The following is a 12,215-nucleotide window of genomic DNA, read 5'->3' as shown; positions in this document are numbered from 1 at the left end:
TTAGGGCCAAGATGTGCATCCTCACACAAATGCCCAGCGTAACTCCTGACCTTGACCTCAGCAGCTGTCATGCTTCCCAGTTATTTGGTCCCATTTACACCATTGACTATTTGGGCAGAGTAAGTACCTACCCACAAACTAGAGCCCACAACTAACGTCTTATTCTGTATATATTGCTTCATCGTACACCTAACTGCCGGTTCATCCCTCTGTCCAGCCAACAACTCATACAGCTTTTCTGGAATTGCAAACATCGGCCAACTTTACTCCTAAGTAAGTCATGAATTCCTGGAGCCACCCAGGTCCGTGTGAAAGTACTGAGTGCATACAGTAAATACACTAATATTCAGTGTGCCATTCGGCGGATTTTGTCGAACATGAACACCATCTCACTCACCCTAGAGATGTGGAGTCTCAGCCTGCTCTGGCCTTCAGCCATCATTTTAGGATCACTTTAGGATACTTCATCACCTCTTTCTTTCCCTTCTCCATCTTCAGGTGAATGGAGATTTGCTTTGCTTTTTCCCGGTAAGGATTTTCTGTCAAGATCATATTTCTAAGATACACTCATGTTTTGAGCACAAGGAGTTAGCTACTTTTGATTGTTGAGTTTAATGATACCTTTTAGAAATATACTATATCCTTTAGCTCTTTTCCACTTGATAGACAATTAGGCTATTTCCAGTTTGGGGTTCTTCCAAGTAAATCCAGCAAGCATTCTTGTATGGATCTATCCATCATTGTTTTTGTCAGTCTTGGGCAAATACTTAGGAATGAAACTACCAGGTCATGGAATTAATGTATATTCAGTTTTATAAGAGGTTGTCAGTTTCCTCCAAAGGGCTTGGGCCATTTTTTTAACTCCTACTGACAGTACGCCAGAGTCTCTGTCTTGTTGCTGCTCACCGCCTTTGGGGTTATCAGAATGGTTTTCCTTTCAGTCCTTCCAGGAGGCCCTCATCCTATTGCTTTTATTTACAAGGCAAGGGCCTTCACAGTTGAGAGTTTCCATTTCAAAAGATGCCTTGAGTGGTACCTGCTTTCAAGTCCTCATGCAGTTGGACCACTCAAGCTTTCGTGGGTGAACTTAGGAGTTGGTTGAAAGCAGTTATAATTTGGGATTTCTTTTAAATGGTTCTGGGTTTAACTTGAGCTTCAAAATTGGAGTTCTTGATATCTTCTTGGAACTGATTCTTAGGGTTTTTTCTCTATAAACGTTGAGGCCTTCCAATTAATCAAAATCGTCAGTTTGTCTCTTGGCTTGAAGTCACTATGGAAAAAAATATTACAATATATTCATTAACTCATAAAGTTTCTTTGCATGAATTATATAAGCATCGCCAGAGGGGTGACTCTTGTGATGGAAACTTTGATTTCAGGAAGTGAGTCCTTTGGAGGGAGCAAGAGTAACATCGAAAAGTTACAAAGTAACTCATGGGGAGTCCTCGGGTCTCCTTTTATCTTAATGTCAGTGTTTCCTTAGTTCTTGTCATTTATCCTAAAGCATTTTCAAGTGTATGAATTGGGTTTTTGTTTGTTTGTTCATTTGGGTTTTTGCTTTCCTCTGTTGGCCTATGTTTATTATTATTTATTCTTTTTATTTCAAGTCCTTCTCCCATAATTCAACTTTTGTTTGCTATGCAAATAACCTAAGTGTATTTCATGCTTCCCAGGAAGTGAGATGTTGTTCTGGTGCTTGCCTGTCATCCCTGGACCAGGGAGGCAGAAGCAGAACCTAAAGAGTTCAAGGCCAGCTTTAGCTACCAAGAGTCTGAGGGTAGCCTGGGCTACCTAAGACCCTATTTAGTTGTTGATACTGTGTTTAATTTACTGTTTGCAATACTAGCCGCATTGTAACCACTGAACGATGTGTCTTTTTGTGCATTCCCAGGAAAAGCAATAGCCATGTGCTTAAAGGCTCTAAAATGGAAGGGAAAAATGGCTCATGCCCAGAGGCTAATGCACTCTGCTCTGGGCACCGCAGAACAGAAACACAACTGAGTCTTAGCTTTTCTATGGCTTTTTAGGATGTTCTCTGAGATATAAAACGATAATACATGAAGGATTTGTATGCTTCTTAACATGGATATTCACAGTCAAGTTTTAACGAGGATGAATTTTATCAGGCAGATTGTTTTTTGCCAGACTTGCTCAACTCCCTCCCATAGTATTTGTGAAGGGCACAAAATGATCCCAATCTCTAGAAAGCCTTCCTGAATTTGAGACACTGTCAGATGATCCCTTTGGAAACAATTTGATTTAAACATCCTGGCCTTTCCTCAGACAACACAGTGTTTTTCTTTCTAGTTGCAAAATAATAAAATGTGCTAGTTCAAAAGATTTGTAATATAGTAGTGTTTCTGGAAATAACCCCCCAGGCACGTTTTTGCTCCTTTAAATATAAGACCCTATGACTTGGAGTGACATTGTGTTGGCCAGTTGTCTCTGTCATAAATGTGAACAACATGTGACAGAGTTACCATAAGGTTTGTTTCTTTCCCTGTTTTTCTTAGATCTGCGTATGAGCCACCGTGAACAATATCATAAATAGATAAAAATAGGCAACCGTGATCAAGATGGTTAAACAACATTTAAAAAAAAAAGATCTGTTTGTCTCTGAATGTTCTCCTTCTGCCTTGCCTTTAGAATAAGATGGATGCCACACCATCTTATTCTACTATAATTGGAATCTATAATTCCAACTTTTTTTCTGTTATTTGGGGAATGTTTAATCGAGGTCTTTCTTCAGAACTTGGCAGCACCATTAAGAAATGGGACACAGAGAAATTTCTAAAGACTAAAGGCAATATAAAACTCTCTCTCTCTCTCTCTCTCTCTCTCTCTGTGTGTGTGGGGGGGGGGTAGTGTGGGGTGAGGGAAACTTCTGTAAGTTGAAGGTGGAAGGTTCCTAAGGTTTCTGTGGGAGTTCACTTGCTTCAGACATTGGTCTAAGGCTGGCTCCATGTGAGGCAAACGAAACAGGAGCAAGATGGTGTTTTTTAACTTCCAGATAAAGCCACGTTTTGCACAGCAGTTCTGGGATGCGGTTTGTTCTATCTGACCCTGAAAGACCCAGGATAACTGTGCAGGCGTCACGGTATGGAGGCTGAGATTTTTTTGCATTTTCTGAGTTATGTAAGCCATATGGTTAGATAAACTCTCGTTCGCCAATGAAATAGTATTGAAAATGAAGACTAATTTTCACTGTCGAGTTCTTGGTATGTAAGATTTTTTTTAAAAAACTTAAAAACAAAGTGACTATTTTTTTAATCCGATAACTACCCTTAAAGTTTGCCACTGGCCCACATTACAGAGAAATGGAGCCTAAATGCTACAGTATTTAATTAGATTTCATTCCATTTTAAATGAGCAAAGACAGAAATAAAGATAAATCATTAGGAATTAACAGAATTCACCTTCAAGCTTTTTTATAAACTTCAAATTGATCTGTAAACTTATGCTTTCAGTTCATGTCATCCAAAACATGCTATTCTGGTTTCACATGAAATAGTTTTATTTTATCCACATATGAATTCTCTCCTTCAGAAACCAAAAATGACCTCTCCATGTTTTTATCATATTTACATATGAATTTTAAAAAGAGAAGCTCCAGACCTTAGGTTATAATTTCAAACATAAATCCATGTAGACTTGCATTGCCCAGCATTAGCTACTGTAACTTTATTACTTTTCTCTTTTTTCATAAAATATTTATTTTTATCATTAAAAACATTCAGGCTTTCATAAATTAGCCACAGCAAACAATAAAATAATATATCTTAGATTAAAACCAAAAAAACCCACGATTTTAAAAAAAAGCAATTTGAAAATTGGCTCTCTAATCATAGTAGGCTGGGGCCCTGATATTAAAGGTGACTTCTAAATGTTAATTGAATAGACCATGTTAGTCTGTCTAGAAACAGGGGTTTTCGATCCCTCTTTGAAGCTAGGAGATTATTATGCCTTAAGTGTATTTTGGAAATTTCTTCCTACGGCTAAATTGAAAATGTCTGATATTTTCTCAATTACTTCAAGCGTTTATGATTCTAAGCTCCCAGCAGAAACCGCTGCCAAGGCAAGGGGGGTGAGAGCTGTTACTCAGAAGCACACTTATGTAAGAACCATCAGGCTGGTTACTTGCTTGAAAGCATGAAACCCTGTATTTCAGACTCCAGGCTTGAAGGAATTTTTCTTGAGCATTTTCTCTTCTGAGAGGCCGAGACAAACGGCTGATAACCGAATCCTACAGCTTTGCGCTTTGCTCTCTCGCTCTGTTGTAGCCCGGAAGATGGTGAGATCCATCCCGAAATCTGCCGGCTTTACATCCAGCTGCAGTGTTGCCTGGAGATGTACACAACGGAGATGCTGAAGTCCATCTGTCTGCTGGGGTCTCTTCAGTTCCATCGAAAAGGTACACAACCAATAGGAGGCCGGGAACACAGAGCAAGAGTAAACAAAGCTGACCTTGTGCCAAGAGAGTCCATGTACAGGCCCAGGCGCACAGGCAGAAGGAATTTAAATCTTCCAAAAGGCAGGCTATGTGAATCGATAAAGAAAGCCCGCGTCACTGCTGCCTAAACACGTGAGGGTTGGAACCTGGTAGAGACTGTCCTTCAATGTACGGTTTCACTGCCTTGTGAATGTGACTTTCACTAGACTCTAGAAAGGCTGCGAAGATAAGCAAAGATCTTAGTAGAGTAGTAAATGTTCTCCGAGAGCCCAGATTCTCTAAATGAAGTGCTGTAAGGAGGTAAATTGCATACTGTATCCCAGTGACTTCCAAACAGGAGGGAACCCAGTGGATTATAGGGAGGCGGGAGCAGTGGCGAGTCTCACTCCCCGCCTTCAACTATAAATGGAACGTAGTGACTTCAGCAGTGGAAGTAAGTATCTGGTAGCTACAGCTTCAGCGTGGCTTGATCGGACTTATGACTCCCAGTCTCAGAGGGGCTGTCTCTGAGGCATCGACTACCCTCTCATGTTTCCTTCCCCTGCATTAGCAAACTGACTACCACAGCCCTGGTCATCATCTATAGACACCATTTGACTCATAACGGAGGGGAAACTCCCTCCAATTATAAAACCAAAGATCTGGGCTTCGCTCTAACAGGAATGCCTTCTGTGTTGAGTCACAGAGGGCTGGAATGCCACTGACTGGCCTAAGCAATCAAGGCCTGTCCATCAAGCTAGGAATGAACTCCATTCCATCCAGCCAGTCTACACACAGCATGGTAGGAGGAAACAGAGGGGAAGGCTGCTTGGCTCCCATTGCTAAAGCATTTGACTTGTTTTCTTTTCACTTCATCAAAGAAGAATTCCTTGGAAACCCCCTGAGTGTGAGTGTTCCGTACTTTGAGTCAGGAAAATGGGAACGTAGAACAGATAAGAAGTGAGCTATGGCGATGATTTCAATTTGAAGATAAGGAAGTTCAGTAAACTGGGTGGGGGAGACAGCAAAGCAATTAAAGATTTGAAACCAAATGAGTATTGCTGTTTGAGGACAACAAAATGAGGTGATAATTTAGTTGTGAAAATCAAATTTTGCATATGCATTTATGTCTATATATGCATACAAAAGGACTAAAAACAAAGAGTTTTTCTGCAATGTTCCCAAGACAGGATAGTATTTTTCTCAATACTTGAGTATTATTTTTCCTTCATCCTTCTAAAGGCTTATCTTTCAGGGATTATCCTGTTCTTTTCTATGGTTAATAAGAGAGGGTAGATTTGGACAAATCATGGCACTCCTGATGCCTTGTCTAAGGAATGAGTACTAACACACGGCAAGATAACAGGTTTCACACACATACACATGCAGGGCAATGTATTCATTCTTTGCATTGTTTGGGTACGTAAGTGTCTTAGTCACTGATCTGTTGCTATGAGGAGACATCATGGCCAAAGCAACTCTTGTAAAGAAAGCATATAATTGTGACCTTGCTTTCCGTGTTAGAGAGTTCATCCGATATCCTCATGACAAGGAACATAGCAGCAGACATAGCAGGCATGGTGCTGGAGGAGAGCTGCATCCTGATCTGTAGCCAGAGAGAGAAAGAGACACTGGGTCTGGCATGGACTTGTAAAACCTCCAAGCCCTCCCCCAGTTGGCAAACTTCTTCCAACAAGGCCACACTTCCTAGTCCTTTCAAATAGTAATATTCCCTCCCACATGACAACCCAATCAAGTATATGAACCTATGTGAGCATTTGTATTCAATCCACTACATCTGGGTATAGATGGTCTTGTTTTCCGTATCTGCTTTGGCTGCACTTGTATGGGCTCCCACTCCTGTTTTTAGTCCTTGTTTATAGCCTTTCATAATTGACTTTCATTTTTAGGTAGGATAGCCTCTAACCCAGACTGGCCTTCAGCTCCTCTGTAGCTTAGAAATACCATGAGCTTCTGATTCTCCTGCCCCCAACTCTACAAGCACTTCGGTTACTGAGGCACACGGCCACCTGTTTATGTGATGATGGGGCTCCAGTTCAGGGCTCTGTATATACTGGATGAGCACTCTAACAGTGGGGTGCATGCTCAGCCCCACAATTCACTTTTGAAAGGAAACTCTTCCCTTTTCTTTAATTAAATAGGATCTCTCACTCAGGTTGTTCCCTTGCATGTATTGTCCAGAAAGGAGAAAAGGCGAGTCATCGCATCCTGTCTATTGTCAGTCTGTGTAGCTTCTCTTTCTGACTTTTTCTTTATTTATATATATATATATATATATATATATATAGTATACACATACTATATATATATTATAGAGAGAGAGACTGAGGGTATAACTCAGTGGCTGAGCTCTTGCCTAGACCTTAGGTTCTATTCAGAGAACTTCAAATGAATGAATGAAAGAATGAATTAATGTATGATTAAATAAATAAATAAATAAATAAATAAATAAATAAATAAATAAATAAATAGTGGCTAGAATTATCTTGGAACTCATAGCAATCCTCTTACAAGCACCAGCCACTCACCATTCTAATTTCAGACAGCACTGAAACTTCTAGCACCTGTAGCCATCATGCTGTTAAGAAAAAAAGAATATTTCCTAAGTTCCAAGGAGTCCACTAAAATAATGTCTGTGTTCAGCAGGGCCAAAGAATACAAAAGCAGTATTTCTATATAGTAGCCATGAACACATAGACAACAAAATTTAAAATGTGGTGCAATTAATTATCGTTAATTATGTTTATTTGTACATTTATTGCATCTAAAAACCTTACCAGGATCTGTGGCTGAAATTAGAAAATGGAAGAAATCAAAGAACACCTAAATTGATCCTTACGTTCAATGAAATTTTTATCAAACTCTCAGCAAGGTTATCTGTGGATGTAAACAAGCTTATTTTAAAATTTACAGGTAGAGGCTGGCAGCAGGATAGCTCAGTGGGTACCTGAGTTAGCTTTCAGAGCCCACACAATGGAGGTAGGGAAGCAACTCACAATGGCGTGACTATATGCACAAGACCTGCAGAATATCAAGCCAGCCCAAGTCCCTGAATGAAAGGAAGAAGAGCTCATGGATTCCAGTTCTAGATATTATTGTTGACTGAAGACTGCTAAGAGAGAGCAGGTCAGTTATATTCAGGGCTGTGGCCTCTGAGAGGCTACCCATGCTCCAGCAGATAGCACTCCATCAAGGTACATGCTGGCAGCATGCGGTAGACTTCCTGAGCCTTAATAGAAGATCTCATGAGACTGTAAGGGGAAGGTCACGGTCAAGAATAGAGGGGGAATTGGTAGGAAGGGAACATATATGAGAAATTCTCAAACAATAAAATAACGAAACAAATAGTGGCATAAGTGTTTAGGAGGCCGAAGCAGAAGGTTACAGCAAGGTCAAGGTCATCCTGTCTACATAGCAAGGCCTTGGAGGAGGGGCCGAATATATGAAAAATTGTTCGATATCATAAACAATCAAGAAAACACAAAGTGAAACTGCAATGAGATTCCATCATGCTGATCAGAATAACCAGGATATAGAAGCGGCTTAGGTGCCCAACAGTCAGTGAACGGGTAATGAAAATGGTGCTTGTATAGACAATAATGCTCTGATCACTCATGAAGAATGAAGCCATGTTGTCTGAAGACAAAAATCATGGAGCTGGAAATCATCGCTTTTAAAATAAACTAGACCCAGAAAGAAAATAGGAAACAACCCAGCAAAGCAGCCCACGTGCTCTGTTCTAATGCCTCATCTTCTATGCATGACTCCTAAAAGACACCAGAGAGGGTCTTTGATTTTTGTTATATGTGAGGTTAGATCTCCTCTTGGATCTTTAATTACTCTAAAGTCATTATTACTTAGAATTGAATCCTTTTAAAATACAGAGGAGACTGGATAGTAGTGGTGGCCCATGCCTTTAATCCCAGCACTCAGGAGGCAGAGGCAGGCAGATCTCTGTGAGTTCAAGGCCAGCCTGGTCCACAGAGTGAGTTCCAGGATAAGGCTACATAGACAAAAAGACCCAAAGATACAAAGAATAAAATAAAATACAGAGTACTGGGTGCTGTTAATGAATTGAGTGCATTTCATAACTGTAGTCTGCAGCCCATTCACGTTTACTCATTTTGAAAGGATGCACATTCTTTATCACGTGACACATGCAGTGTTCTTACCCTCCTAAGAAAAAAACCCTCTCATATTCACACAGGCAAGAGCTAGCTACTTGGTACCAGTAGAGTTAAGGCAATCATAGGAAGTGTTCTCTTTTTTTATGAGAAATCCCCAGTTATTCTAAAAAAAAAAAAACAGAAATATGTTTGGTTAAATTCTATGTTAATGATAAGTCACTAGGCACCAAGGAAAATGTCATTAAACCAGAGAAATTGCAACACTAGAAACATATGTATGAAAGTATGTACTCCTGGAAATTTTTAGAGTGCAAAATAAAACACTACCAGCATTTAAATAAGGGATGGAATAATCCCATTAAAAAAAAAAACACTTTGAAATCTCCTGTCCTATGTCTGCATAATGTGTCCTTTCTATTTCTTCTCTCTATCAATCCCTGCGAGGAACCCAAGGAGTTAATTCTACATTGCTATTTTGGACTCCTGTCTTGTTTATATTGTGTATGAAGTCACATTCCCACTACTAAAATAACACAGAAAATGTCAGCTGGTGTCACACACAATATTCATATAAAGTCTGCTGTGGGCTTTCTTGGTGCCATGGGTTAAGAAGAAGAGGAATATTTGACTCTAGTGACTATAGATGCTGGAAATTAATTGAAGAAAAAATTGTTTCACAAACTATAGTTCATGAGTGTTAAACTTGAAGAGAAGAATTAGGAACACTAAGGCATCTGATATGTTCCTGAAACTTGGAATCAATATGATAAAAGTAGAGTAAGAAGGGTCGACAATCCTGAGAAAACTTACTGCAGAATGAGGAAAGACGAGATAAGAAATGTGGGAGAATAGTGTCGAGGACATCTTCAGAATGGAACAACTGGACCTGATCCCATGACCAGTCTCTCATTTGCACCTGTACATCCAAACTGCTACCTCTAATGACGTTTTCAGGTGACACACTGATGTTAAATGACTTTTTCCCCTCTGATTTTTCTTTTCTTCTGTAACATAACTGACTTCCGTTGTGTCATTATTTTCTCCTTTTTACCACATCATAAACATACAAGTATTCCTAACCAATCATACTTTTATTTTTTAAATATCATTGTTACTTTTAAAAAGAAAGAAATGTGGGAGAGATATGTGGCCATCTCTGTTCTACTAGGACTTCAAATTGAGATGTGTATGGAGACGTGTGGTTAGATCCGAAGGAGCCGTGCAGTAAAAAGTGGAGTGAGTGTCAGTGCTGACAGAGTCTAGGCGAGGTCTGAGAAGTCACAGGAAAAGGATCAAGAGGCCACTCCTCTTTCCCAGGACTGATACATATGCATTACATTTTACATATAGCTTAATATATGTCACATAGCAGCAAGGAGGGACCCTTTATTTATCTAACCCTTAGAGCTAAGATGGCAGATGACTTTTCCAAGACACATTGTTTATCCAAACCATGGTACCCTCATTATAGCCTCAGGCTAGGGAATGGTCTCAACAGAGAGCACCCACTAGGCTCCCCTATTGCCCTCCTCCTCCTTTCAAGCACTAGGTATTGAAGCCAGGGCCTTCATAAGCTATGCAAACATTCTACCACTGTGTGATATACTCCAACCGCACTAATCTCCTCTCCTTATCTCCTCTCCTCCCCACCCCACCTCTGTCTGTCTCTCTTAGAAATCAGGTCGTTTCCAGAGTCCCCAGGGGACTCTCTACAGAACTCATACTATCTTCCTACTCAGAACTTCTACTTAGTTTCATTCTTTTCATGTTATGATAGGAATTTATTTTTCATAATCTTTAGGTGAGCTCTTTTCTTTCCCCTCTGTGTAGATGCTGGAAGTTGGGCATCAGACTCTTCTTCAGCTTTAGACAAGAGCCTCCTGCGAATGTCGGGCTGAGACTGAATACTGACACAGAATCTTTTACAGCAGTCTGCACATGTAGCCTGTGCAGCCCCTAGCTCTACCTGAGGGCCACATACTGATATATATATATATATACATATATATATATATATCACTGATTTTTTTTTATTGTATGGAGTCATCAGAGTATAAGTTTACTCTTTAGAGAAAGGGGGCATACAAGGTCATTTCAAGAGTTAAGAGTATGGCTTTTCCCACCCCCTGGGAAAGTATGCCCCAAATCATTTTAGAGCTCCTGCAGTGAGCTTGCATTTAATAATGAAGATTGTCCTCCTACAATTAAGCAAATTCTCTGTCCTTAGTCTCAACAGCATTTCAATGGATCTTAGTGTTGTTCTTTGATATCTGTACATAAATTTTTGCTATCTCATATGTCTGATTGGAGCAATGCCTTTGGAGACATTTTATGCTTTGCAGGATCATGTTTTTGCCAAAGAAATGAAGAAAAATATTCCTAAAATGATTTCCCTTCTTCCTAGCCAACGAAATTAAAGTAAAATTACGGCTATGTGAGGTAAAGCCTCCATTTAATAAACATTATTGGGTTCTATCAGGTAGAGCGTGACTCTGAAGAGCTGCGTGACAGATGGGAATAATTTTAGTCATTTTGTACTTTGATATCCTAACACTTTTAAGCTGTAAATTGGAGTGTGGCTTCATATAATTCCATCTCCACACTGATTCTGAAAAATGCCCGCCCTCCTCTCCTCACACCTACATAGGTTAGAAATCTGTTGTTACTGATTGCGTGCATTATGCTGACCACTAATGCCGGCTTCCTGCCACGGTAGCAAGTGAACTCACAGGTTTTGTTCATTCTGACAGCAGAAAGTGGAGGCAGGCTGCTAAGGGAACTGTTAAGATCCTGCTTTTTTGACCACCATTTTCCTCTCGCTTCCTCTTCCCCATTCAATCAGTCTTGAGAACTTGCCCATTCTGAAAAGGGCTCCTTTGTGCAAGCTTGTTTTTTTTTTCCAGCCTCGTCTCACATTGCTCTGTCATGAGCCCTCTCTGACTCTACTTGACTCTCAGCTACAGCTTACAGCAAAAGTGTCCCCAGGTCAGGTGAAGGCAGGCCACCTCACCACCAGCACCGCCTTCCCCCATTCCCACTTCTCTAGGATAGGCTGGATGCTTCCCCTGAAATGTACTGTTGTGGTAAAATCAGATTTCAGAATATGTAGAGACATCATCACAAAAAGGGAAAAAGAGAAATGTTAAATATTGAAAAAAATCTTTTATTCAGAACTTGATTGGAACCCTGGGAACTGATTACTCAAGATGTACTAATGGAAATTAATGGCCCAGATACAAGTGAAATACAGGATGAACCAAGACAGGGACAGGTTACTGGCAGGACGGAGTCCAGTGTATTCAGAATCTCGCTAAGAAATGCAAAGGAAATGATCTGCACAAAGGAAAGAAACAAGCGATAAAAAGACAAAAATAGAATTTAGCCGCAAGTCAATTCTTTATTTTCCAGTGTAAGAAGAAGCAATTGATACTGAAATAGAACATCGAGTTAGAAGAAATGAACCAAAATAAACCCTAAAATAGAAACTGTGATTGAAATTCTAAGAGGAAAACATGAATTCATTCTTTAAGCAATGCTCACTGTTCATCAGTCATACATGAGGTGCTGCTCTGGGATCTGAAAACCTGCAGTGACAGAGGTTGTGAGGGTCCTGTTTTTAAGGAGTATGTGTTCTAGAG

The 12,215-nt window shown here is 40.0% G+C and overlaps 1 protein-coding gene across 2 annotated transcripts in view; it reads left to right on the top strand.

Annotated features, from left to right (window-relative positions):
• Window positions 1-12,215, top strand: part of Rgs7bp (regulator of G-protein signaling 7 binding protein) — a 94,998-nt gene that overhangs the window by 60,788 nt on the left and 21,995 nt on the right. For both annotated transcript variants that reach the window (XM_087618026.1, NM_001012347.1), the window contains 1 exon segment: window positions 4,281-4,411. In XM_087618026.1, coding sequence (XP_087474152.1) covers window positions 4,281-4,411 — 131 coding nt within the window.

This window comes from Rattus norvegicus, chromosome 2, assembly GCF_021556685.1.
Source record: "Rattus norvegicus strain SHRSP/BbbUtx chromosome 2, alternate assembly SHRSP_T2T, whole genome shotgun sequence".
Taxonomy (NCBI): Eukaryota; Metazoa; Chordata; class Mammalia; order Rodentia; family Muridae; genus Rattus; species Rattus norvegicus.
The sequence above is the reverse complement of the archived record's forward strand: the minus strand, read 5'-3'. Positions and strand labels throughout refer to the sequence as shown.